General features: G+C 65.9%; 2 protein-coding genes across 6 annotated transcripts in view; both read right to left on the reverse strand.

The window, feature by feature from the left end:
- Positions 1 to 222: 222 nt before the first annotated feature.
- LOC106499340 (apolipoprotein L3-like) lies at positions 223 to 3,221 on the reverse strand. Of its 5 annotated transcripts, none has more exons than XM_013960816.2 (3): positions 3,128 to 3,221; positions 1,730 to 2,064; positions 223 to 1,177 (listed from the first exon to the last, which is right to left on the reverse strand). In XM_013960816.2, the coding sequence occupies exon 3, from the start codon at positions 1,108 to 1,110 to the stop codon at positions 406 to 408; it is 705 nt and encodes a 234-aa protein (XP_013816270.2). In that variant the 5' UTR covers positions 1,111 to 1,177; positions 1,730 to 2,064; positions 3,128 to 3,221; the 3' UTR covers positions 223 to 405. The 5 variants fall into 5 exon arrangements, with proteins under 5 accessions (XP_013816270.2, XP_013816269.2, XP_067154654.1 ...); XM_013960815.2 differs by having other exon boundaries at positions 1,730 to 2,470; XM_067298553.1 differs by lacking the exon at positions 3,128 to 3,221 and adding an exon at positions 2,554 to 2,830 and having other exon boundaries at positions 1,730 to 2,470.
- An 803-nt stretch (positions 3,222 to 4,024) lies between these two features.
- ASIC4 (acid sensing ion channel subunit family member 4) overlaps positions 4,025 to 26,342 on the reverse strand; it is a 33,842-nt gene continuing 11,524 nt past the window's right edge. Inside the window, exons 2-10 of the mRNA XM_067299156.1 lie at positions 9,853 to 9,997; positions 9,530 to 9,657; positions 9,117 to 9,276; positions 8,680 to 8,736; positions 8,425 to 8,578; positions 7,743 to 7,834; positions 7,231 to 7,310; positions 6,778 to 6,882; positions 4,025 to 6,364 (exon numbers count right to left, since the gene is read on the reverse strand). Coding sequence (XP_067155257.1) covers positions 6,245 to 6,364; positions 6,778 to 6,882; positions 7,231 to 7,310; positions 7,743 to 7,834; positions 8,425 to 8,578; positions 8,680 to 8,736; positions 9,117 to 9,276; positions 9,530 to 9,657; positions 9,853 to 9,997 — 1,041 coding nt within the window. The 3' untranslated portion in view covers positions 4,025 to 6,244. The remainder of the gene's footprint in view (positions 6,365 to 6,777; positions 6,883 to 7,230; positions 7,311 to 7,742; positions 7,835 to 8,424; positions 8,579 to 8,679; positions 8,737 to 9,116; positions 9,277 to 9,529; positions 9,658 to 9,852; positions 9,998 to 26,342) is intronic.

Genomic DNA, 26,342 nt, shown 5'->3' on the forward strand with positions numbered 1-26,342 from the left:
AAACCCTGCTCCGTGTCCTCCTGTGGGTCCTTCTTGGCCTCACGTCGTCATCAGCGGGAGATCTCACCTGGCTCCTGGCTGGAGCGGGGTGCTGGGGCTGGCGCTCCCGTCCCCTTGCCTGCACCGTGCTGTTTGGAGGAGGTGGGAGCCTACGGCAGGTGCCAACCTCCAGGCACAAGCTGGGAAGTAGGGAAATGAAAGGACCTGAGCTATGACTGCAGCAGATGAAAATAACTTTACTTAAAATCTTTGATAGGTCACACAGAAAGAGCTATTTCAGGGTTCTGGCAAATCGCCCTGTTCGTAGCATGGGGCACATCCTGAGGGCCTCAGTGGCCCCACTTTGTCCTGAAGCCCTGGGAACCCTGGACAAGCCATCTCTGAGGCCTTTCTTTCTGCAGTTCTTCACTCCTGCTCCTCTAAAATCCTGTTTATTTTCTCACAGAATTCATCAATGATGTTGAACTCTCTCTCTAACGTAGCAGCTGCTGCGCGGATGCTCTTTGCCAGCTCTGACCGTGCCCCGTGGTGGAAGTGAACTGAGTCCTTGGTGACGAAGAACAGGTCTAGGGCCAGGGACAGGCCCACGAGAATGTGGGTAGCTGTCCCTGCAAACCTGACGGCGTGGCTGGTCCCGGCCAGTACCGTGCTGGCCTTCGCCATGCTGGTGACATTGAGGACGCTGCGGCCGAGCCCTCCCACCACCCGAAACACCCCCAGGATGACCTCTGTACTCTCATCCTGCCCAAGGAACTCCAGAAGCCCCCTCGCCGTCTTGAAGGGCTCCAGGCTGCCCGTGAAAATTTCTACTTGCCTCTGAAACTCCTCCACGAGTGTTTCCACCTCACCCTTCTTGACCAGGCTGTTCACGCTGTCGCTGATGGTAGCGGTGGCGCTGGTGAGTCCCCCGACTGTTGAAATGCCAAATCCCACCGCAGACAGGACCAGCGAAGTGCCCAGCATGGTGGGGGCCAGCAGCAGCCCGGCCAAAGCTGCTACCCCCCCTGCCATGCTCACCGCCCCGCCAGTGACGTTCGCTACCATCGCTCCTCTGTGACACTTGTCCACGGCCTCCACCACTTTCCAGATGTCGGATAAGCATTTCTTCATGGCGTCCCTGGCTGGCAACAGGGACAGCCTCACCGTGTCCCCAATGGTGCTCCTCCTCACTGCCGAGCTAGGACGGAACATCCAGGGGCTGTTACAGCACTTAAGGTTTGGGGACTACCTCATCTGGGCTCCTCCAGGGCATGAGGTGCCCAGGGAACATGGCCCTTTGGACATGTGAGGACCACTGCACAAGGACCTCCTTGCCCCACCACATCTGCACTGCCTATGGGGCAGGGGTGGCTCTGGGCTCTGTCTGCAGCCACTGGAGATCTAGCCAAGACATGGGGCAGCAAAGCAGGGGTCAGAGCACAGTTATCTGGCGGGCTGCGATAGCTGCTTTGGAGGAGGAGAGCTGAGAGCTGCTCTCGAAGCTCCACTTGTGCATTGACCAGGTCTCCCCGACCACTGTGGGATACCGAGCCCAGGGACTGTGCAGGAGCCCGAGGAACCCTTTCCTGCAGCACTGCTCTGGTGCTGCCACCTGCCTCCCGTACTCATTCCCACTCTCCCCTCAGCTGCCATCCCTCTTCCCACTGGTGGCTGTGCCCCAGGCATTGAGAGATCCTGGGAGGGAGCATCCACAGAGCCTCTCTGAGCCACCGGCGATGCGAGAGCTCACCTCTCTGTAGGTCCACAGGAGAGGCCGCTCCATGGCACGGCGTTCTCACAGATGGAGTTCCTCGCCGTCTCCCCACAGCAGGCGTAGCGGTCACCCCGGTAGGGCTCGCGGTGCTTCAGCACGATCTCAAACTCGTACTCGATGCTGTTGGCATTCAGCAGCGCTTTCCGGAGGGACTCAAACGCAGGTGTGTGCGAGTCCGTCCATATGATGGCACCTCCGGTGCCCACCTGGAAGCTGGCCGTCGTGTAGGTGATGTCGTGCAAGCCCAGGAAGTGAGAGGCTTCGTGGATGAGCGTCCCTGGCTGCGAGTCTTTCTCAAGCTCCCTGGGGGCCTGCCAGAAGAGTGGGCACAGGTAAATGGTTCGGTCTGGGGTGTTTTTCTTCACATAGGCGTAGGACCTAGCCTTGCAGGGGTTCTTCTGGAAGGCCACCTGTTCGAGCTGCGAGATGAGTTGCCGGAGCAACTTCTCCGTGAGCATGGCATAACGCTCCACCCAGCAGCCGTCCCCCTTGCTCCCCCTGTCCAGCACGACCACATCCTTGAGGTTTTTTATCAGGACTCGGTCCTTCCTCAGTGTGTCCTCCAGCACCTCCAGGGCTGTGCGCTGGGCTCGCCACACAATCCTGCTCTCCTCCTCGCTCAGCTCTTCTGTCACATCTTCGCTCCGGGGCAGGACACAGCACAGGCTCCTCGTCGCGGCCTTGGTGTGGATGAAGGTGGCTTTGTAGTGGGGCATCCTGGAGGGGCACATGAGTCAGGGCCTGGTGGCAGGGACAGCCCTGTCACAAAGGTCCCTGCAGTCCCCAGCCTTGGGACGTACCATGCACGGGGCAGTCCTGCCGGTTAACAGCGTGGTGTTGGGGACCTGCTCTGCCTTTGCAGATGACATCTTGCAGCATAGCACCAGGCTCAAAAAAGCTTAAGGCGGACCTCTTGCACAGGGTGCTCTGAGACACCAGTCTTCTGGGCTGTCCACGTCCCAGCTGCACCCAGCTTAACACATGCATCGTCATTACCGGTTTAGAGGGAAACCTGCAGGGCCTGGTGCCAGCAGGCTCCACCACAAGACCAGATCCTGCCTCCCACTTCAGTCCCTGTCTCTGTGCCGCAGGGTGGCCCGTGGGGATGGAGCAGGGCTGGGAGGAGGCAGGAGCTGAAAGATCAGCTCGGTAGAGGGAAGCCCCGCTCCCCGTGGCACCCAGGAGGCTCCCATCATCGTGCCCTCCCTCCAGCTCAGGTCCCATCCGCCGCCTCCCACGTTTCGGTCTCGACCAGCACCCCCTCCTCTCGGCAGCCCCGCAGGAGTCCCCGAGCTCCCCTGCTGAGGGAGAGCTCCCTGGGGGGGAGCTGAGCATGCCCCTGGGAGTGGGGCTGCCGCGCTGCATCCAGCTCACCTGCGCGTGCCCCCGGCTGCGGGGCAGGTCGGAGCCCGTCTCACCCTGCGTGGTGGCCGCAGAGGGCGACGGAGGGGGGAGGCACCCCGCCAGTGGCCCCATGCAAGGGCAGTGCCGGTGTGAGCACTGGCTTTTCATTGATATGGGGCTGTGTTTGTCCCTGATAACACGCATGGGAGCGGAGGGGCCGCCGGCATGCTCACCCGTGCCGGGAAGTCAAGGGGCTGCTGCAAGGGGGCCTGGCTGCAGTCGGAGGTCTGGCGTGCAGCTCTGCGCGAGGGGCAGGACCCAGCCCAGCACCCCCTGCCGTAGTTTCGGCAGCCCCCGTTTCCCTGCCCACCTCAGGCCCTGCAGCCGTGCTGCCGCAGGTGGGATCCCAGCCTTCCCAGCGCTGTCTGTGTGGGGCCGATGGAGCCGGGCTCCGGCCCCGGCAGGGCGTCAGCGCTGCCTTCAGGACGCCCCGCTGGGCTGCTGCCTCGGGGCAACGATGCGGGAACGTGGGTACAGCTCCCAAACAGCCTGTCGCGATTTCTGCTGCTGGGTGCTATCCCGTGCGGAGCTGGCAGCAAGCCACCGGCACCCTTGTGCAAGCACCCTGCAAGCGCCGCACCTCTGCTGCGAGCCGCGGGCCAAGAAAAAAGCTGGGGAGTGGGAATAGCTTTGTGCAGAGATGCGAGCCAGCAATGCTTGGCTCCCCGTGGGGGGACCGGGCGCCCCTGCCCCTCGCCTGCTGCTCCCGGCCCTGCGGCGATGGCGGCCCCATCCCTCACAGGCAGCTCAGGATCTACTTGTGCCTCTTTATTAGGGAGTGTTTGTACATTTATAAAAGTGACGCACATCTCTTACATTCACCAGCACGCCAGCGTTCATGCCGGCCCTCCCACCCCGCCGCCCCGCCGCGGTGCCCCTGCCCGCCCTCTCTGCTCCCGCTGGCATGGAGGGGGCCGCATCCTGCACCCAGCACCCTGCACTCCTCCTGCCTGTGCTGGCAGACTGCGGTGTAAGGCTGGGCATGCGCTGGCTGGCATGGCCATGGCATGTCCCCAAGCTAACATGTGGCATCGTGCCGGGGACACTCATCCCTGTGCCTGGATGGTGGCGAGGGGGCACATTGTGGGTGCTGCAGGGGCTGCCCCGTGGCGCCGTGGGGCCATGGCACAAGCGCCACGATCCCGTGGGGAGCAGGCGCAGGGCACTTGGGCCGGGTTCCCCGATGCAGCTGCCGTGCTTGCCCTGGCTGGGGGGTTTCTGTGCACCCCTGTGCAGGAGGCGTTGGGCACCACGGTGCCAGGTGCTTGCACCAACAGGGGACACACTCCCACGTGCGTGCATGTTTTGGGGGGACATGGAGGGGTGCATACCCAGAGGCGAGGCTGCTGGGCACATCACAGGGCTGGCTCCTGCGGGGTGGGTGGCCGCTGCTCTGCTCGCTGCCCTGCATCTCCCAGGCCTCCTGCGCCTGGGGCTGTCGGAGCAGTGAGGATGCTGGCTGCCCCTGCTTCTATGGCTTTGGCCCCAGTACGGCACGGCTGTGCCCATGCACAGCCTGGTGCACCCTTCCCCAACCTGTCATCCTGGGGTGGGAGACACCAGCCCCCAGGGCCAGCCCTGCACCAGTGCTCCATCCCGGGGCACTGGGGAAGGGGACCAAACCAGCAGGGCCTCCTGCCTAAACCCCAGCCTCCCCTGGAGGTCACAAATTCCTGCCATGGTGCCCCCTCTGCCCTGTGTGTATGTCGAGGGGGGCTTTGCCAGCCTACCCCCCCCCCCTGAGATATTTTGGGGCTGTTTGCCCTGCGCTGGTGCCTGCTACAGTGGAGGGGAGGAGGCAGTGTCCTACAGGAAAGGGGGAGTGCTGCGGGTCCCTGCTGTCCCCTGGGCAGCAGGAGGGCTGTGTGTGCCAGTCCCGGCCTCGGAGAAACCTGGTGGGTCAGGATGTGGCGGTCCGGGCTGTGCTGGGCATGGAGCAGCCTCCTAACTGTGTGCAGTCTGGGAGAGGCACAGTGGGTGCTCAGCACCCGGGAGAGGAGCGTGGCAAGGGGGATGTGCACTGGTGCAAAAGAGCTGTGACAGCCAGGGCAGCAAAGGCAGGTCCCCTGCGCCTGCTGGGCTGTGCTGGACGGCTGCAGCCCGGGGCGAACTGCTTTGAGCAACGCCTGGGAAAGGAGCGCCTGGAGAGGGCTGGGGGGGCACAGTGGCACTGGGACGGGAGGAACGGGGCAGAAGAGCAGGGGGACAGGAGATTTGCAGTGCAGCAATGGCCTGGGGGGTTTTCAGGGCTGACACTGGCGTGTGTGGGGGGGTCACAGTGCAGGGGTCTGGCTGGGAACAGTGCTGGGACGGGGGCTGCTGCCCTGGCAGGTTGCACGAGGGTGGTGAAGGATGGCCAGGTGTGTGTGGGGGGTGTCACAGTGCTGGCGGCGCCGGGGCCAGAGGGGGCTCAGGGCAGTGCCATGCAGGTGTTACTGCAGGTGAGGTGGCCCTGGGCTGGCCCGGGGGGGCCCGTGCTGCTCAGAGGTGGTGCCCTGCAACGCTGCCCTTCATGCAGCATGAAGATGTTCCCTGTGGAGGCTAAAAGCTGTTCCAGGCACGTCTCCCTCCTGGGGGACGGTGCAGGGCAGAGCCCCCCGTCGAGGAGGGGTCAGCAGGGAAGGGTTTGGAGGGGCTCACAGGAAACCCAGCTTACCCCACACATGCTCTGCATTGCCAGGACCCCTCTCCCCTGCACCCCACCGCTCCCCCAAAGTCCACCCTGGCATCCCCATCCCTGCCCCCTTGCTGGTCCGGTTCTGCTGCCCAGTCTGTGGCCTGGCGCTGCTCTCGGTCCCGGCCATGGGGCATCCCCCCTCCACTCTGTGTGCTTTGAGACGAGACCAACCCTGCGTGCTGGGGGCAAGCGGACGGGATGGGTGAAGGGGCCTGGAAGCAGCTCCGGCCTCTAGGCAGCTCCGGGAGCCGGTGGCAGTGCCGGCAGGGGTGAGCAGCACGGGCCAGTCCTGGCAGTAGGAAGGGGGAGGCGGGGGCCTGCGCCCGCAGTGCCGGGTGCTGGAGTCCCTCTCCGTGCGGAGAGTGGGGAGGGGGCCACTGGGGCCCTGCTGCCCGCAGTCCCGAGCTGGCCTAGCAGGCGAAGTCCTCGAAGACGCCCTGGTGAGGGTAGTGGTGGCGGTGGTGGTGGTTGGGCAGCATGCCGGCGTTGTAGGCGCCCTCCACGTGCCGGCCCAGCGTCTCGCAGGGACTCTGCAGGGAGGGCACGGTCAGCGGGGCGGGCAGCCCTCGGTGCGCAGGCCCGGCGGCCCCATGGCCCCCTCCTGCCCCCTGCCCATGAGCGCGGCCGCCCCGATCCCAGCCCCTCTCAGTCCCGCGGGGGATGCAGCTCACCCTGCTCCCTATGAAACACCTCTCCCACCGCAGCGTCCTGGCTCCGGAGCAAAGAGCACCCGCCTGGCGCTGGCAACCGGCTGCGCGGGGAGGATGCTCTTTGCTCCAGGGCTGGGACGCTGCGATGGGAGAGGTATTTTGCAGGGAGCAGGACGGGCTGCAGGAGCAGGGCTGTGCACCCAGTGCCTGGCCCTGCTCAGCCCCGTCTGCACCGGGGTCCCGTCCCTGCAGCCCTGGTGGGCAGCCCGCCCCGTGGGGAGCGCGGGCTGTACCTGGTCCTTGAGCTCCTCCAGTCCCAGCGTGGCGATGCTGCCCGAGGGCTTCTTCAGGGGTGGCTTGGAGCGGCGCAAGAGCCGGGTCACCCTGTCGCGGATCACCTGGGTGCAGAGAGGGGGGGGGTCGTACCCAGACACACGTGCGCACGGGCCCACACGTGTGCAGGTGGAGCTCTGCCCAGCTCCCTCCCCACCCGACCCCCGGACACCAAGGAACGCATGGGGACCTGCTCCCCTCCAGTGCTTTCTGCTGTGCGTTGCCCAATTTGGGGGCTGTACTGCCCTGCCCTTTGTGCTAGCCCTGGCCGCGCCGCAGCCTCCTGCGCTGATGTGGGTCAGAGATGGCCTGGTCTGTCTCATCCCCCATGCCTGGCCCCTTGCTCCAACACCTCCCGTGCCCAACAGCCCCGTTCCCACCACGGAGACGCAGCCCCAGAGGGCTCAGCGCACCTCGTAGACATAGTCCAGGATCTCCAGGATGGTGAGGATGCTGGCACCGATGAACAGGCCCATCTGCCCCCCGATGTCCCCTGTGGAGCAGGAGTGAGAGCTGGTCACGGGGAGCTGCGGCACAGCCTGCCCAGAGCCCGGGGCAGGCCAGCAGGGCCAGGGTGGGAGTGCAGTACTGGGGCCGCAGGATGGAGGGGACACTGCTGTGAGCAGAACAGGGGCTTCAGGTTGAAGGGGGACACCACCATGATGGGAGACAGGGGCTGCAGGATGGGGGGTGCCACCACCATGATGGGGGACAGGGGCTGCAGGACAAAGGGTGCAGGGGATGTGGAGGGATGGGGACAGAAAGCAGCATGTCATCCCCTAGCCGGGCTGTGGGTTGGCTCCTGCCCCATGTGGTCTCACCCAGACCAGCCCCACATCCTCCCGGGTCTGGGACCCAGAGCTCTGGGTAATGGGGGGCTGGGGTGGCCAGGAAGGGGTCCCATGGGAATGGTGAGGGGAGTCACCGAGAAGCCCAGCAAGGTCGTAGGCTTTCTTCTGCTCAATGGCCTCATAGTTCAGCGCCTCGAAGAAAATGTCCAGCACCAGGAAGTTCTCCCTGTGGGGGGACAGCAGTGCTTGGCAACAAGGGCTGGCCACCGACTTTCGCACCCCTGTCCCCTCCCCAGACATCCCTGGCTTCCCATAGACCCCAGCCCCACATGCTCCCCGGGCCCTCGTGCTGCCCTGTGTGCTGGTCCCCCCCACCTCCAAGACCGCCCGGCAGCCCCACCAGCACTCCCACTCGGGGCGGCGCGAGGCTCAGCGTGGGACTGGTGCCGTGGGGGGGCGAGCGCTGGGGAGACGGAGCCTGCTGCAGTTTCCCTCCTCCCTGCTCCAGCAGCGCAAATGCAAAGTGAGTTATTTGGGTTGCTTTTGCAGGGGCACTGAGTGGTCACGGGCTGGCTGGTGCGATGGGGACATGTCCCAGGTTGGGAGTGGTTGTGGGATGGGGACAGATAAGGACAGGAGGGCTTGGAGGGGGGTTATGGGATGGGCAGATGCTCCAGTCCCAGCCACCTCTGGGGAGAGGATGCTGCAGGAGGACCAGGTCTCTGCAAGTGCCAGGAGCGGGGCTGGGGGTCCCCCAGATTCCTGGTGTCCCGGGGGCCTCCAGGAGCTGATGCCAGCCCTGCCCGCGCCGCTCACCGGATGTAGGTCTCGTTCTTGTTGTACTTGCGGGCGAGGTAGCGCGCCGAGCCCTTGTTGGGGATGCGCACCATGGAGATCTCCTTGCCGTAGCGCGTCAGGTTGCATGGCGTGGGGCAGCTGCAGCGCTCCTGGCTGTCCTCCACTGCCGTGTCTGGGGGGCACGCACTCAGGTGGGCATGGGCTGCCCCCCGGCCCGGTGCCCTCCCTGGCCCGGCACCCGGCCAGCCCCAGCCCACCCCGCCGTGCACCTACCCAGCGTGTGGTCAGCACACTCGATGTACACGTTGGGAGAGCAGATGGACTCGTTGCCTGGGGAGAAGCAGCGGGTCAGCAGGGCTGTGAGTCCGGCCCACTGCTCCCCCATGCCTTGCCCCGACTTGCTCCCCTGTCGGGCAGGGGTGGCCCCTGGGTGCAAAGCGGGTAGGGAAGGGGCTGATGATGGGTGCAGAGAACGGGGCAGGGGCAAACTCAGGGGGCAGAGAGGAGGAGGCAGGGGTGGTCCTTGGGTGCAGAGGGGAAGGACAGGAGGTGACCCTTGGGTGCAGGCTGGATGGGGCAGTGACAGCCCCCGGGTGCAGAGGGGATGGAGCAGGGGTGACCCTTGAGTGCCGGCTGGATGGGGCAGGGGCAGCCCACGGCAGAGTGGTGTGGCAGCAGGGTGCCCCCGTGCCAGCACCCGTGCCCCTCACCTGGCATGTGGACCATGCGGCAGTGGCAGCTCCGCACCACGGCCTCCTTCTCGCACTGCAGGCGGCAGGCGGCGATGCTGTAGGTGTCGTAGCCGGGCAGCGTCTGCTCCCCCTGCACGCTGGCCCGGCAGTTGCCCCACGGCTGGGGCAGGTAGGTGAGCTGCGGGGGCGAGAGAGGCATTGGCGCGGGCTGTGCTGGCGCTGGGGCCCGGGGGTGCCTCCCTGGGTGGTGTGGGACATCGTGCACCACCCGGCAGAGGCGGGGGCCCTATGGGGCAAAGCAGGAGCCCCAGGAATGACACTGCACCATGCGTCTCTCCCCCCACAGCCCCTCACCGCATCTGCCCCCCTGCCCCACAGCCTCGGCCCAGCAGTCGGCTCCGTGCAGCTCCTGGCCTCAGAGCCAGCCTCACCCGCTGCTCCTGGCAGGACACGAAGGTCTGGAAGCCGGGCGAGACACCAAAGCCCAGCTGATGGATGTAGGGCGGTTCATCCTGGCTGTGAATCTGGACCCGGATGCCAGCTTCGAATGATGTCTCGTCTGCAGGAGAAGGAAAGAGTGACCAGGCTGTCAGCACTGCCCCAGGGCTGCATCCTTGCCCACGTGACAGTCCTCAGCCATGCCCTGGTATCCATCGAACCTGGGGCGCAGCACCCCACCAGTGCCCTGCCCCACAGCTGCCCTGGTGGTGTCCTGTGTCCCCAGCGCCCCGTCCCGCAGCACTGCCCCACTCACTGGTCTCTCTCCAGATGGGCAGGTATTCCTCCTGCTGGATGTCCAGCATGATCTCCAGCCCATTGCCCATGCCACCCTGGCGGGTCACTCGGGGGTTCCTCCGGTCCCCATTGAAGGTGTAGCACTTGCCGTAGCGTGTATAGACCTGGGGATGGAAAAAGAGAGGTGAGGGACGAGGGAAGGGGACTGGCAGGGGAGTCTGCAAGCAGGGTAAGGATCAGGACCTCAGGCGGGGGGGGGGGGGCATGGTCTAGCACAGCTGCTGGGGGGCACAGCCTCCCCGCCACGCTGCCAACCCTCTGCCCTTGCTGGGAGGAAGCATCACTCCCAGTGGCGCAGGCTCGCACCATGCATCCCGACGGCCAGCCCAGCCTCCCTGCCCCCTGCAAGGCGGGCGCTCACAGGGGCGAAGTGCTGGGGGCCGCAGCGCTCCCCCTGGAAGCGGCACTCCACCAGCATGTCCTCGATCTGGTGGCCCAGGCGGTGGAAGAAGCTCTGCATGGTGCGCTCGGAGCGCCGCGGCGGCAGGAAGCGCGAGTAGTTGGCGAGGCGCGCCAGCCAGCGGCGCCGGTCCTCCCGCAGCACGCCCAGCAGCTCGGGCACCAGCGACCGGTTCTCCCAGGCCAGCCCCAGCCACTGCCCCAGCGAGTAGAGGTCGGGCTTGGTGAGCTGCAGGAAGCGCGCCCGGTTGGGGTTGCAGAGGGTGACGGCCGGGAAGCACAGCTGGGGCGCCCGGGCCAGGCGCGCCCGCGTGTGCACGGGGTGCGAGAGCAGGTAGCGCGCCCGGTTGGTGGCCCCGGCGGCCAGCAGGCCGACGGAGGCCAGGAAGGCCAGGCTCCAGAGCAGGCGGCGCAGGCGGGACTGCGGCCGGGCGCACACGTAGTGCAGCCCGGGGATCCTGGTGGCTCGCAGGAAGGCGGCAGTGAGCTGGGCGGTGGTGCGGCCCCGAGCCGGCGCCGGGGCTTCCCCGTCCGGGGGGCAGCAGGAAAGGCTCAGCGGCATCGTCGCGGGTGGGAACGGCTCCTCGGGCGCCAGCTGGAGAGCGGGGCGCAGGCTGCCCCCGATGCCGCCCGGGGGGGCCCGGCACTGCAGCCTGCCCCGGGAAACGCCGCCGTTCCCTGCCAGGGAGGTCTCCCTCCCCGGAGGCTTTTGCTCCGCACCTTCCCAGAGCCGAATGTGGCAGGCGCCTTCCCGAGCTGCTCTAGTGACGGGCGAGGGGAGGGAGAGGAGGGGGCTGGTGCAGGCACACGCCTTCCCCCAACCTCGATTCGGGAATGGAAAATTCCTCCCTGAGCCAGGCTGTGGGGGGGGGGGGGGACGTCGCGCTGCCCCAGGCAGGGCAGTGGGGCAGCACGTCCTGGCAGCCCCCAGTGCCCTACACGGTGGGCACCGGTGCCCGGACAGTGATGCCCCGTCCCAGCCACGCTGTGTGAGCACCGTGCTGGGGATGCTGCACCCTGGCTCGTCCCCGCTGTCCCCACTCGCTGCTCTGGCAGTGCCAGCCCCAACTGGTCCCTGCCTGCACCCCCAGACCCCCCTGCAGGCTCTGGGGGCTCCTAGCCCCACGGCAGCTCCAGGGCTGGTGGCCCTGCTCCGCTGGGCAGGCCACCGCTGGGCTTGGGAGGCTGTCGCCTCCTGCCAGCGCTGCCGGGGACGGTGCGGGGACCCCGGTCCCCCCTGCCCTGTGCCGTGGGCCCCGGGGGACGCAGGCTGCGTGGGAGCCACTGGAGTATGCCGGGCGCTTTGAAGTGACGGCTGAGGCTGTGATCATAGCGCGGCGGCGAGGGGGAGCGTCTGCGCACCCCCGCCGGCGCCTCCAAAGCACGAGCTGTCAGCGCAGCTCGCAGGGCCCCGACAGCTCGTCAGGGCGCCTTCAAAGCGCGGCGCCGCGTTCCCCCGGCAGCCTCTGATCCCCCTCCCCGCCTGCCTGCTGCAGCGGTGGCAGGGGGTGCGTCTGGCCCCGGGGGCCCCGGCGGCACTGCTCTGCTCGCTCCCGCGGTGCAGTGGATGGGCTGCTGCAGCGGGTGCAAGGAGGCAAGCGGCCCTCCCCCTGCCGGCCGGTGCCTCAGTTTCCCTGATGCTGGGCCCTGCCAGAGCCGCGAGGCTGAGGATGAGGAAGGGAAGGGTTAAGAGAGCTTGAGTGAGCTGCGGGGACTGAGTCAAGCCCTTTGCTGGCCGTTTGCAGGGAAGAGCAGCTGGTGGGCATTTGCTGGCAGCCATGAACTACAGAGGAGCCACTCCAGCCATCAAAGCCAGTCTACGGCAAGACCAGCTGATAAGGTGGTCACAGGAGGAAGCTCAGGGCAGGAAGATGGTCTGACAAGGTGAGGCGGGGAAGGGGCTGGAGCAGTCACTGGGGTCCAGCACAAACGTTCGGGCCCCTGGATTTTGCATCCCCGCTGTGGGCTCGGTGCAGAACGGCTGCCTGCCTCTGCAGCCGAAACACCCGCCCGTGCCGGGCTGCCCTGCCCCGGCGGTGCCGCGTGCCATCCCCACAGCAGTGTCCCCGGCTCCGGCAGTCCTGGGCATTGCTGCACAGCCCCACGGGGAGGGCATGGCCCTGTGCTGCCCCAGCACTGCATCCTGCACCCATGCACAGCCACGGAGACACACACATGAGCCTCACACACACACGCCTGCAGAAGGCACATGCAAACATACACACACGGACAGACACACACATGTGCACATGCCTCATGCATGCACATGCACAGACACATGCATGCCCACCCCTCCCCACGCAAAGGCTTGCACACACATATCTTGCACACTCCTGTGTACAAGTGCACCCATCTCACGTGTGCACCCACCCCAAACGCTGAAGACATGCCTTAAGAACAAATTATTGATTCCTACACCCCTCCCAGATGTTTCTGCCACATTGAGACCCTCTGGAGACCTTGGCGACTGGGCAAGCCAGTGCCACATGGTGCACGGCCCGACAGGGCGGTGCTGATGCCCAGATGCTGGCTTGGATGAGCTGGTCCTAGGTGGAGAGAGGCATAGGGGCACCCTGGGGCTCCCCTCTGCCACCGCAGGGACGGGCTCCTGTGCACACGCACCGGCCCCCTGGGCACATCCTGCACAGGCTGCGGGTGCATGTCCAGCGCTGGACTGGACAGGCTCCGAGCCGGCAGGGGGCAGCACGGTCCCACATTTGGACTGTGCACCATGCGCGCAGCACCAGCCCCTGCCGGCAACCGTCCCTTCGAACGCGCTGGGTCCGCCTGTCCCATCCCGGCCTGGCCTGGCCCCACCGTCTCCAGGGCCCAGCAGCTGGGGAGACAGGCCCTGGCGCGGAGCCGGGCCTGGCGCACGACTGGGCCCTCGAGTGGGCTCAGCCACTGCTGTCGCAGCCGCGCAGGGAGCAATCCCACCTTCGGGTCCTGCTGCAGCGCAGAGCATAATCCCAGCCGCAGGGGTGGCAGCGTCAGTCAGGCAGCCGCGGGGAGCGGGCAGCCCCCAGCGCGGTGCGCCGGGGGGCAGGCGGTCCCGTCCCGCCCCGCCAGCCACGGGGCGCCTGCCGTGCGGCTCGCTTTGCCGAAGGGGCAAACGCCTCGGCAGGGCCTCGGCCTGGGGCAGAGCTCGGCTCCCTGGGGAAATAGAGCTGAGGCTGGGGAGCAGCTCGGAGCCGCGCTGCACCGTGCCAGCCGCGGCGCGATGCCGTGGGGGGACAGCGCTGCCGTGGGCTCCCCCGTGGCGGCAGGAGGGTCACCCCCAGCCCGCACTGCGCTGTCCCCTGCAGCCCGCCCGTCCCCGCACACCTCCCTGGGACGCGGCGCGGTCCCCGCACGTGGCCGTGCCGGAGCGGCTGTGCGGGGCTGCTCTCGCTGGCTCGGCTCCTTGCTGAGATTTATTGTGGCTCTCAGAGCCGGAGGCTGTGAGCCTGATACCATCAGCCCCTTGCACACTAGGGCAGCTTTTATATTAGTTTTCTTTAAACGGAGGATGAGCTTTCCAGGCTAGAGGAAATGTCATTTCTCTGAACGCTTCAATTTCATGCGCTGGCTCAGACATCGCCGGGCAGCATCGCAATCACCCTGCAGCGGGGGGGCAGAGACCCCCGCATTGCCCCACGGCTTGGGGAGTGGGACGGCACCCAAAAAGGGCGACACGGCCGCTTGGCTGGGCTGGGGTCCCTCTGGAAACCCGGAGAGGGGTGGAGACGGGACCCGGGGCTGGCGGAGGAGCCGTGGGGCAGAGCTGGGGCCGTGGCCCGGGGTCTGGCAGAGCGCAGGGCAGGGCTGGCGGAGGGGGAGAGGTGCCGCGGGGAGCGATCCGTGGCGGCCTCGTCCCCCGTGCTGCTGCAACCCGCGGCAGGCGGCAAGGCCGGGGGCGCGCGGAAAAGGCACGGGGTGCCCGTGGCGCACAGCTGAGGTACGTGCTGGCTGCCAGGGTGCCGAGGACAGCTGTGAAATCTCGCTGGCGAGAGCACAGCACAGTCCTGAAGGGCTTTGGCTTTCCGGCATGACAAACCCAATTAGATAATGGTGAGCGCAGGAGGAAGAGGAGGAAGAAGGGCAGAGGAGACGCTGCCTGCACCAGCAACACGATTTCCTCCCAGCAGCTGACCCAGAAAAGTGCCTTGCGGGGCTGCAGCCCCTCCTGGCTGCACACGCGTGTGCTGCTGGGCGCCGGGCGCCTGGGCACAGCGGCTCCTCTCGCCCGGCACCCGCGGGCGCTGCGGGCTGCGGTGCCTGGGGAGGCAGGATTCCCGCACTGCATCCCAGCCTCCCCGCTCAGCCGCCGCACGCCGGCATCCCCGCGCCACGCTCACGTGCAGGGGAGACCCCATTAGGGAGGTAATTTCTCAACACGATTACTCATTTCCCTGCTCTCTGCTGTGGAGACACTTTGACCTTGACAGAAATAGCTGCCGGTGTCTTGGCAGGCAGATCCCAGCAGGAAATGGCCTGGCCCCACTCCCACCGGGGGCCGAGGCTTCCTCCGCCCATCCCACACTGCTCTCCTCCACCCCACGGGCCGGGCAACCCATGGGGTGCTGGGTGCCAGGCCCCGGCATCCTCACCCTTGCCCACCAGTGAGCACCGGGGTTTTCCTCGGGTGGTGGGGGGCGAGGGCCAGCCCCACGTGCTCCCTGATCCCCCGTCCCTGCTGCTACAAGCCCATTGTGCCTGCCTCCGGCTGATCCCAGCTCACACAGGTATTTCCGCGGCTTACACGGCTCCCCACAGTATTTAGCCTCTGGAAGACGACGTTAAACATTGCAAGCAGTGGCAAATCCTGATTGCTCTGAGGGAGGGCGACAAGGGGCCGCGCTAAGCTTCCAGCCAAATGTTGGCATGCAATGGGAATGAGCTGCAGCAAGTGTGGCACGGGCAGGTCCTGCTCCCGCACTCCTGGGACACGCAGCCCAGCTCCTGCAGCCCCGCTGGGACACGCGGCCCAGTTCCCGCAGCCCTGCTGGGACACGCGGCCCGGTTCCCGCAGCCCCACTGGGACACGCAGCCCAGCTCCTGCAGCCCTGCTGGGACACGCGGCCCAGTTCCCGCAGCCCTGCTGGGACACGCGGCCCGGTTCCCGCAGCCCCACTGGGACACGCAGCCCAGCTCCTGCAGCCCTGCTGGGACACGCGGCCCGGTTCCCGCAGCCCCGCTGGGACACGCGGCCCGGTTCCCGCAGCCCCACTGGGACACGCAGCCCAGCTCCTGAAGCCCTGCTGGGACACGCGGCCTGGTTCCCGCAGCCCTGCTGGGACACGCGGCCTGGTTCCCGCAGCCCCGCTGGGACACGCAGCCCAGCTCCTGAAGCCCTGCTGGGACACGCGGCCTGGTTCCCGCAGCCCCCTGGGACACGCGGCCTGGTTCCCGCAGCCCCGCTGGGACACGCGGCCCAGTTCCCGCAGCCCTGCTGGGACACGCGGCCCGGTTCCCGCAGCCCCCTGGGACACGCGGCCTGGCTCCCGCAGCTCCGCTGGGACACGCGGCCCGGTTCCCACGGCCCTGGGACACGCAGACGCCTGGCCCAAGCCCTGTCCCGGCTCAGGGCTGGGCCCTGTGGGGAGATGCCCAGCGGGGCCCAGCCGCTGCCCTGGGCACTGCCCCGGCCCAGCCTCTTGCACGGGGTGCAGCAGGCCCCCCAGGGGGAGGAGAGGCCCAGGCACAGCTCGGCGGGTGGCTATGGGGGCTCAGGGGGCCCAGGCCCTGGGCACGCGCGCAGGGGAGGTGAGGCAGCCCTGCTGCCGGCAGGTAGCCTTGACCCTGCCTCTCTTTCGGCTTCATGGCAATGGGCCGACATCTCTCTGCCAGGACGAGACATGAGAAAACCCAGGAGTGAGCGTGCATGAGCCAGGTGACCCAGCGCGAGAGCCAGGATTTGGAGGGGGGCGGGAGAGCACGGCTCAGCGCTGGCCCAGCCCTGCTCCAAGGGGCTGCGCTGGTCCTGGCAGTGGGGTGCAGGAGCCGGCCCCCTCCTCGCCAGCCCCCTGCGTCCCTGCTCTCCCCTTGTCCTGCCAAGCAGGTTAGTGCTGCCCCGTTACACTGCCCTCAGCCTGGCAGGGGATGCCTGTTTGGGGGGTATCCTTGGGGGGTGCTCCAAGTACCCCAGCCTGGACAGCTGCTCCGGAGCAAACTCGCAGCAACCAGGGAGAGCAGGGCTGTGGGCACTGGGGGCACCAGAGCGAAGGGCTTTGCTGGGACCAGGGAGACAGTGGCCTTGGGAATTGGAAGCGATGCTTCCTAAGAGAGTGCATGGAGGCAGAGGGATGCCCAATGCCAGGAAATGGGGCAAGCGCGGCTGCACTGGCTTTGGGGTCAACCCAGCCCCGATGGGCACAGCACAGGGACAACCCCTGGGAGGCTGGGCCTGCCGCCCCGGTGGGTACGCATCCCCATGCATGCTGCCCCCAGCCCTGCTAGCGCCCCCCACCGTGGCCGGCCCTGCCTCAGTCCCCCTGCTCTGCTGCTGCCCCTTGCTGTGCCCCCGGCCCCACTGCTGCAGCCCCCGGCAGCCCCACTCCCCCCGTGCAGCACTCGCAGTCCCCGCCTGGGTGCCCAGGGATGGAAACCGCAGCGCTGACGCCAGCATTGCAACTGCCCGGTATATGAGATCCGCCTGGATTCAGCAATTTCAACTCATTTCAAGCCCGATTCTGCAGCAATTTTCTGAGCCAGTGGGATGCTTTTGCCTCTGCAAGCATTGCCCCTCACGCACGGTCGCACCGTTTCCCTTCCCCATCCCCAGAAGGGGTGAGGAACAGTGCCAGTTTGGCTTTACCCCAGCTCTGGCTTCCCCCACACCTGCAGCCCCTCGACGCAGCGCCCCTGCCCCACGCGAAGCTGCTGGCAGCAGGGATGGCTCCTGCACTGCCCGGGCTGAGCCTAGACACCACCGTGCACGCTGGGGACCGCGGTCCCACCTCCGCAGGGTATGTAGGCTCCGCAGCAGGGACGAAGCCTCAGTCCCAGGAGCCCAGGGCATCTTCAGCCCCAAGCAGGGCCCACCAGTGTGGGGCTGGGCTCTTCGTGTTTCTGCCGTGGTGCAAAAGGCTCAGGTCTGCAGCATCCTCTGCAGCTCCCCGGCCCATCTCCCCGGGAGGAGGGAGAGCAGTGGGGCCGGGGTGCTGCTGCCTTGCACAGCCATGCTGTGGGCTCTTCCCGGAGGGGCTGGGACCCCTCTGGCCCCCTCCCCACACAGATGTGCGTCTCTCTGCTGCGGGCCAGCCCTCGCCAGCTGAGTCCCTCAGACTGGCCTGAGCCAACAGCAGCAACGTGGGGATTTGGGGCTTGCACAGCCCCCTCGTGCCAAGCGGGCTCGCTGCTGGCATACCAAGTGCTCAGCTGTGCCGCAGGCGGCTGCTGGACATGGGCTTTGCCTTCAGCTGGGCAGAGCTGGTGCAAGGACCCAAGTGGTGATGCAGGACACGGGAAATAGGTCTCTGCCAGGCCAGCAGATTGGGGCCAGCGGGGATCCCAGTGCCCAGCACCCCCACTGCCTGCCACCACCACACAGACCCCAGCACTGGGCAGGATCACCAGCTGGAAACCAGTGCTCCCTGCTGTGAGGCAGGCCAGAAGCATGGGGCAAAGGCAACATGTGCAAGAACGATGCCCTTCCCATGGCATCTGCCCCAGAGCTGCCAGCGATGGCAGTGAAGCAGATGGGGCAGCGGCACCATCCTGCTTTCAGGAGCAGCATCTGCAGCAGCACGCGCAGAGGCGACTGCTGGTGGTGGATGTCCCTGCATCCGACGGCCCAAGGAGTTGTGCACCGGTCAAGCCGGGAGCCATAGGGGGCCATGCAGCCAGAGCCATGCAGAGCCCCCAGAGCCAGTGCGGATGTGACATGGGGGCAACGGGCAGGGGACCCGCTTCCCATCTCTGCTGCCACAGGCACAGCAGCACACAGCCACCTCCATCAGCAGAGCGAGTCTCCAAGCTGTGTCTTCCCCTCCTGCTCCTCCTGTGGGGTGTTCGGCCCAGCGTCTCACTGATCTCCTAATTTCCAACCTAAATTTATTCGTGGCCAGTTTGTACCATTTGTTCTTGTGCCAGCATTGTCCCATAGCTTAAATAGCTCTCTTCCCTCCCTTGTGTTTACTCCCTTGATGTATTTATAAACAGCAATCCCATCCTCTCAGAGTCTTCATCCTGCCAGCCTGCACGTGCCAATTGCTCCTAGTTTCCTCTCATAACTCAGGCTCTGCTCCCTGGCGCAGCCCGGCTGCCCTCTGCAGCATCTGCTCCAGCTCCCTGCCAGCTTCTCACCCCAGGCAACCGGGGCTCGTGTACTCCTCCTGCAAGGTCCCCTGGCCATGCAAACGCAGGAATCGGCCCTCTCCGTCCTGCAACACCCGTGGGTGAGGTACAGGCAGCCAGAGCCCTAGGACACACTGTCATGTGTCAGCTGCTTCCAGAGAAGAAGAGAGAAAACAGCATCAGAGCCCCTGAGCCAGGCTGGCTGCACTGGGGCAGAGCCAACCTCACGCACCGAGTAGCCGGGCAGGGACAGGCTGGGACAGGAACCTGCCACCACCGCACAGACCCCAACCAGAGCTGAGCTGAGCCCTTGGAAAGGGCTGAAGCAGGGCTGGGGAAGAGCTCTGCTGTGTGATTTAGGCAATCCCAACTAAAGCAGCATCCGTCCCCAGCTGCAACCAGCCCAGCTGCAAACCTCCCTTGCTGCACACCCAAAGCCCGAGAAGGCACCTACACTACGCTCCTAAACACATGGGAGCAAGCTTGAACTGGTTGTCCACACCGCTGAGCTGTTAACACGCTCCCTGGCATGGTTTTGGCCTGTGACAAGTAGCAATCCTGACACTACTCTGTGCACTCCTCTGGCACTCTCCCAGCCAGCTCTGCATCCTCAAACACCCCTATACGCTGGGCAGGCAAACCCCCAGGCACGCAACACATATCACGCTACAGAAAAAGCACTGTGATGGGCTGCAACACAGCCTCACGCTGCTGCAAGCACCGCGGACTGAACAAAACACACACACAGCAATAATTATGCCTTCGGGTACTGGACTCCTCGTGGGGCCCGGAGGAGAGCCAGCGCAACGTGCTGCGCAGTGTGGACACAGCCGGTCTTTGCCGCTTGGCTGCAGGGCCGGAGAACGGTCCCCAGCCCTGTTATTTCATGCACAGATGTAACGTTGAGGCTGTCCATCCTGCACGCTGAAGAGAGCAGGGAATATCGAGCATACGGTCCATAACTACCAGGTGCACAGCTACCAGCTGTAAATACCCGGGAAAACCCTGGGTGCAGCAGCAGTGCCACTGGCTGGATCTGTGCTGCTCTGGGTATTGCATTCATGCATATGGGCCCAAAGCTGTTTGCTGATGGTGGGGTGAGAGAGAGTTTTTTTCCTGCCTCCCCAGTGGGGCAGAGCCCAGGAGTGGCGCTGGGACAGCCATGGGCCGGGAAGGGCAATGGGTACGCGCAGCCCCATGGAAACCCTCTGAACACACCCACATGGTCTAGGCTGCAAACGCCTGGATTGCAGAGCTTCGCTTCTGGATTTTGGAGGACTGGAGGCCACCAACGGTCTGGTCTGCTGATGGATTACCCCTGCTATCAGAGCTGGACAACAAACCCATGCTGGTATGCTAGTGGGCTGGCTGGTGCGGGGCAGTTCTGGCTGCAAGGACATCCCTGGGATGGGGTGGACCTTGCTTCCCCCTGCACTGTGGCCGCTGGTGGCTTTTGGCTGAGAGGGAGCAGCTGATCCCCAGTACTGCTGGCCCTGCCTCACCTTGCCTGTGCGTGTGGCTCCGTGGGTGCCAGCAGGGCCCCCCTGCCCGGGCACGGTGAGGAGGCAGCGCGCAGCGCCGCAGTCCCTGCTGCTCCCCCGCGCCGGCTCGGGCACAGCTCTCCAGGCAGCGCTGTCCCCGGGGACCGCGTCTCTTTGAGAGCAGCTGTGCAGGGAGTGCTGCGTCGCCCGTCCCCAAAGGGTTAACAAGCAATTTCCTTTGCTGACAGCTCGGAGACCGTTCACTATCGACTGCAGAAGAATAAGAGGGGAGAAGCAGCGAGATAAAAAGGCAGCAGAGCTGGCACCGCCTGCTTAATCCCAGCGTTTAATCTGCTGGGGCAGCGCAGGCAGCCTTATCTCGCCGTCCTTCTGCTGCTCCATCTCATTACTGTTCCCACGGCTGCGCGGGCCGCGCCGCCAGGAAATGTAACAGCTCAGCTCCGGAGCGCTAGCCTGGGGCAGCGCGGCTCCCGCCAGCCCGCCTCGCTCGCTCGCTGCTGCTGCCGCCGAGCAAGAGCGCTCGCGCCGCGCTGCCCGCTGGGCCCTGCTGCTCCCAGCGCGGTGCTGCCCGGCCGCGGGACACGCGGCACCCACGCGCCTGGCACGGGCACGTCGTCGCTGCTGCCCGGCCGGAGCGGGACGGACGCGGACACACACACACGCGGGTGTGCAGGCAGAGTGCACCCATGGAGCGTGCTAAGCATCACGCACGGTGCTGCTCATGCCTGACGGTGTCACAGGCTGGGGGACCCACTGCCAGTGTCACACAAGCACCCACACGCACATTTCCCGGTCTTCGCCCCTTGCAGACGTGCTCTGGTGGGTCTAACCTGTGGGTTGTGCTGGGACAGCCCTGCACCACGGTCCAGGACGCCAGGCAGAGCAACGCCGCCTCGCCCTGCACGTCCCGCTCCCTGGCATCGTGCCCGAGCCCAGCTTCCCGCGGCCGCAGGGCAGGGCTGCGCGCAGTGAGTGGCTGGCCCCTGGGAGCAGGCAGGTGCCTGCCCGGCCACGATCTCTCCAGCCGTGGCATTTATCTGTGAATCCGCAGCGCTGACACTGTGCAGATGAAGCCTCCGCTTTAGCTGGGCTGTCACAGGGGTTATCCTGCTGCCTACAGATGGGTTTACACTGGTAAGATTTATTGCCACCCCGGCTGAGATGCTGCCAGCACATCAATGCCTGCTCCCCTTGCGGAGCGGCGACGGGCTGTGCCGTTGGCCTGGGGGTGCCAGGAGAGCCACCAGCTGCACCTTGCTGAGCGGCAGCCGGCAGAGCTAGTCCCCTGGTCTGGCGTCCCCAGAAGGGGAACTGGGAGGACAGTGGGGCACGTCCCTCTGCTCTCCTGCTGTCAGGACTCCTGGGTCCTGTGCCCAGGTCCCTGGCCTCAGAGGTGGGCAGTTCTGCACAAGACCGCCGGCCAAAGACAGTGCCCGCAGCCCGAACGCTGCCCCCCGCGCGGGGCTTGCAGAGCCTCCCGCCGGCCCCGGGGTGTCTGCACGCAACCCCCCCCCCCCCCCCGTCGCGGCGTGCAAAGAGGAGCCAGCCCCAGTGCCCAGCTCTGCTGTGCGACCGGCCCCGCGAGCCCGGGGCCGGCTCATGCAGTCGCCCTGCAGAGAAGGGGTTTTCCTCTTTGCCCTCTGCGGCTCTGTGCTACACTCGGGCTGCTTTTAGCCCAGAGATGGCCCCCTCCTCTCTCTGCCCCTCCAGCCCTGGAGAGGACAGACAGCCCATGGGCCCTGAGCCCTGCAGCCCCCCAGGGGATGTCCTGGGGTCTGGCCTGGGATAGGGTGCCCTGGGATGGAGGGGGGCAGTGGGGACAAGGAGTGGGATGAGCTGGGCTCCAGCTGCTCTCATCTGGCACAGGCTGACATTCCCAGGAACTGCACTACCCTGGGCTACCTGGGGAGATGCTGGGATACCTGGGGGGACGCTGGGCCCGTGCCAGACCTCGGCCGGGTGAGCAAGCCCCGAGCTCAGCATGGCAGGGCCCTGCAGGGCTGGAAGTGCTGTGCTGGCACCCGGGCAGTGGAGCATGCCTCTGCGGCAGGGTCCTCTGTGAGCGGTGCCCCGGCTGTGGCAGCCCATCTGTGCAGCGAGAGATTTGCTGACGGTGCTGGCAGCTCGGCTCCTGTCACGGCTCGACGGCTTCCCCAACTCTCCTGCGTGGTGCGGGGCTGCCGGGGCTGTGCAGGGAGCAGAGGGGAGGGAGCACCCTTCCCCTGCAGCCAGGCCCTGGCACAGCACATGGAGCTGCAGCGTGGCTCTGGGAGCCGGGGCCTCATGCACCCCCTGTTGCAGGGTGAGATGGGGTGGGCAGAAATACCCCAAAAGGGGAATTTGGACCTAATGTCTCCTGCTCTGCCCTGGTTCCTCACCCAGCCTCTGCCACCTGCCCACGCACTGATTTCCCTGGGGCTGGCAGGGATTGACCTGAGCCACCTGGTGTGGCCAGGCAGGGGCTGAACCAGGGTAAATCCCCAAGAAGAGGGAGGGAAGCCGGCTGCCAGCATCCCCGCCTGAGTCCCTGCAGCCTCGCATGGCTCCCCCACCGTCCTGCTCCGTCCCGGCTCCTGCGTCTTCCCCGTCTCCATCCCTCCACCCGCCGACCGCTCGGGGCTTTGCTCTTTCCGCCAACACAGATTTGACACCAGCATGTCAAAACAGAAGGAAGCAACACACAAACAAACAGCCCGAGTGGCCGCCTGCACCCTCCTCCCCGGGGCCGGCTCTCGGCCGCGCGGGGGCCGGGGCACGAGGCTGGGTGACGATGTAACCCGCCGGCGCATCAGGAGCTTGAGTGAAGTGGGGTGATCACAGCCCGGCGGGAAAAGGCTCCTTAATAGCTGAGCCCTTTTAGCAGAGATTAGGGAACTGCACGGCTTTGATCTTTGATTGCCAATTTGCATCTTGAAGGCGCTGGGACCTCATCCAGCCTCAGCACAACCCTTTGTGGTTATCTCGTGGCTAATGGATTTGTTCTTAATGCCGGAGCGTGCAGGCTAAAGGCAGATTAAATCCTCTCCATGGCGCTAAATCAATGGAACAAACATGATAGGGGCTGGCTTTCCCAAGCCTGTGCGTTCCTGGGTGGAGGGGCTGATCTAGAGAGCCCCCCCATGCCTGGGCAATCACGAGGCCCTCCCTGGTCAGTGCTGCCTGGCAGAGGAGAAGCAGGGGCAACCCTGTGGCCTGTAACCCCATCCCCACACGCCGGACTCTGCTCATCATGCGGGGGGAGCCCAGGATGTTGCCCAAGTGCCCTGGGCAGCATGGCATGAGCCGAGCTGCCGTGCCACGCTGGCCTGCAGGAAGGGACGTCCCTCCCGGCCTCCGCTGGCTCCAGCTTGGGGCTTGCAAATGAAGCACTCCCAGGACAGGACCCATCTGTCCCGGCACTGCCAGCTGTTAGGCAATAGGGCACGGTGCTACCCAGCCATACTGCTCCCCCCAGCATTGCTGGGGACCCAGACCTTAACCAGGGCCACCAGCCTGCCCCAAGGAGAAGGGCCAGGAGTTACACAGGGAAGGTACATTAGACTCCAACTTTGGAAGAGATGCTCCGACTGACACCCACGCCTGGGGGGCACAGCGCTGAGCTCTGCCTGCAGTGCACGCTCGTGTGCGCAGGGACACCTGGCTGCGTGGATGCACATGTGTACATGTGCACAGGCAAAGAGGAGGAGCACACGAGGTCTCGCACCACGATGATGGCTTGTTCATATCTGCCGTACCCCGACTGAAGACCAGCAAGTGGCCCCAATGCCCTCGCGCTGGCCCTCTGCCTGTGTGGGAGCAGGTACAGGCACCGGGGGGCCAAGGGTCCCCAGTGATTACAGCTGTGTCACCTACTGGGCTGTGACCTGCCCCTGCAACCCTTCTCCCTCCTGATGCTCCTTTGCCTCCCAGCTCCTGCACTCCAGAGCAGGGCGGGCAGCTCACACCTCCTCTCCTTCAGACCATCTTCCCTTCCCCCTGCCTGGAGCCTATGCCACACTCCTAGGACCATGTGCTGTCTACATCATGGGCTGCAAAAAGCAGTAACTGTATACACTTTCCAAAAAGCCCATGGTCTCCACTGCATGCTCAGCTTTGGGGAAATGCAATGCCTGGTGCCTTTGCACACAATGTTAGCAGAGGTGTCAAGCCGCTCTCTATCCATGTATGCCACAGGAACAACTGACCTCCCACTCTACGCTTTGCCCGTCCTGGGAACAGGAACTGCGAGGCTGGGAAGGACAGGACTAGGCTTTTTGGGACTGGGACCCATGGGGATGAGAGTTGTGGAGCTGCAAGATGGGAGGAGATGGGCTGGCAGCATTTTGCAGCCCTTTACTTTCCACAGGGCTCACAGCACCACCCCGGATGCTGCCAGGACAGAGCTGCCTGCAGGTCGGGCAGCGTGTGGCTGGCAAGAGCAGGGCTACTACGTCCCTGCTCCGGGGCCTGAATTATCTGTGCTGGTGGGGTGAGATATGAGCTGCAGTACAGCAAAGCTCAGAGCAGGGCCCTACTGGGAACCAGCCTGCGGGGAGTGGCCCCCCCGGCCCTGGCGCTGTCTTTGTGAGGCCCTGGGGTCTGGCCTTGGGAGACGACACGGCCCCGGGGCTCTGTCCAAGCAAGGCCCAGCCTGGTGAGCAGAGACCGCTCCGAGGCAGCCGGGCTGCAGCACAGCATGGAGCCCAAGGGATCACAAGCCGAGATTCCCATCTGCAAACTTTGCTATTGAATAATCTCCCCTCTGCCAATATTTGCCAAGTGCTGGAGATAAAGTGGCTGCAAAAGTCATCGATGCTGGCATTTCAATCCACCTGGGCTGGCAGCGGGGGGGCGCAGGGCAGGGACGGCAGGCTTCCCCGGGTGGCGGGGGCTGCCTGCGTGGCTCTGCAGCCCTGTCCCTCTCTGAGACGACGCAGGCCTGCGTGAGGACCCCAGCGGCCGCGGCATGTGCTCCAAGACCCAGGTGGCTCAGCCTGCGCAGCCTGCAGCCCCGGCTCACTGCCTCTTGGCCAGCCAGCCAGCCCCCCGCACCCTGCCTGCAGCAGCACGGAGAAGAGCCAGGACCCCCCCCACGGCACCGTGCAGCACCTTTGCATGCCTGGGGCAGATGCTCCTGCCACTTGTGCAGTGCCCCCATCCCCTGGGCATCAGCACAGCGCTGATCCTGCCCTCGCCCCTGTGTCAGCACCGGGCCGGCCGTCTCTGCGCACTCAACATCCCACCAGCCCCCCCGGTCAGTACCGCCCCGTCCCCTCTCTGCCACCCCGCTGCGGCAGCTGCCCCTGCCCTTGCGCTGCCTGCCCCGCGCAGCCCCCTCCTGCCTCGCTCCACGCCGCTGGCATGGGCTCTGCAGCAGTCCCTTAGCGGGCGAGGCAGGACGCGGTGCTGCGATACAGCTCCTGGAGGAGAAACCCGGAGCGTTATCAGCCCAGGGAGTTAATTAAGGTCATGTCAGGTGATAAGGAAACAGGATGTCAGAGCGGGAGCAGCGCAGGGGGGTCGAAGCCTGAAAAATTCCCTCCGAAAAGCAACTCCGCCGCGATCTGATCAGGCAGGCTCTCGGGGATGGAGCGGCTGTCACAGCGGCACGCGGCTCCCAGGAGGGCACCACGCGCCGGGCCGGCCTGGCAGGCTGGACCCACAGCCAGCACGGGGTGGGGATGGGCACGGGACGGGGAGGGCATGCAGATGAGGGTGGGGATGCGGATGTGAGCCGCTGCCGGCGATTAACACGGGTGGCTGCGGCCACTCGCTGACCGGCGGGACCTCAGTGCTGGAGATGCCAGGCTGCTCGCCGGCGCTGGTGCTGCGCCTGCCCCAGCCCGCCCACCTCCCCGCTTGGTGACAGCTTGGCACTGCGGCCCAGCAGTGGCACTGCCCGCCACGGAGGCTGCGGAGGGCCCGGCTGGCCCGGCACTGCGCAGCACGGTGGGCAACAGGGTGACGGCAGCAAGCTGGGGACACACGGGACGGGCCCAGAGGACATGCTGCCAGCGCAAGCCCTCCTTGGTGAGCAGCCCCAGCACCCGGCTCCCTGACAGCCCAAGGCAGTGGGGGCACAGGCCTGGCCGGGCGGGAGCTGCGCAGCTAGGAAAAAATTAATACTTGCATCAATCTTGTCCGGATTTGCACAGTGCGCTCAGTCCCCTGCGCCGCCTGGGAGCGCGGGCGGCTCCGTGTCCTTCCCGGGGGCAGCGGCAGATGCCACGTCGGCCCTGCCTCCCTCCGCAGCGGCCACAGCACGGCCCGCGGCTTCGCCACGCCTGGCCCT

Source organism: Apteryx mantelli, chromosome 6 (assembly GCF_036417845.1).
Source record: "Apteryx mantelli isolate bAptMan1 chromosome 6, bAptMan1.hap1, whole genome shotgun sequence".
Classification (NCBI taxonomy): domain Eukaryota; kingdom Metazoa; phylum Chordata; class Aves; order Apterygiformes; family Apterygidae; genus Apteryx; species Apteryx mantelli.

Bases quoted from the DNA above. Each gene is read 5' to 3' on its own strand.
- LOC106499340 (XM_067298552.1), bottom strand. From the start codon at position 2,484: ATGTGCCCCTCCAGGATGCCCCACTACAAAGCCACCTTCATCCACACC. The intron at 1,178-1,729 runs GTGAGCTCTCGC...GTTCCGTCCTAG, and splicing joins TCCTGTGGACCTACAGAGAG to CTCGGCAGTGAGGAGGAGCA.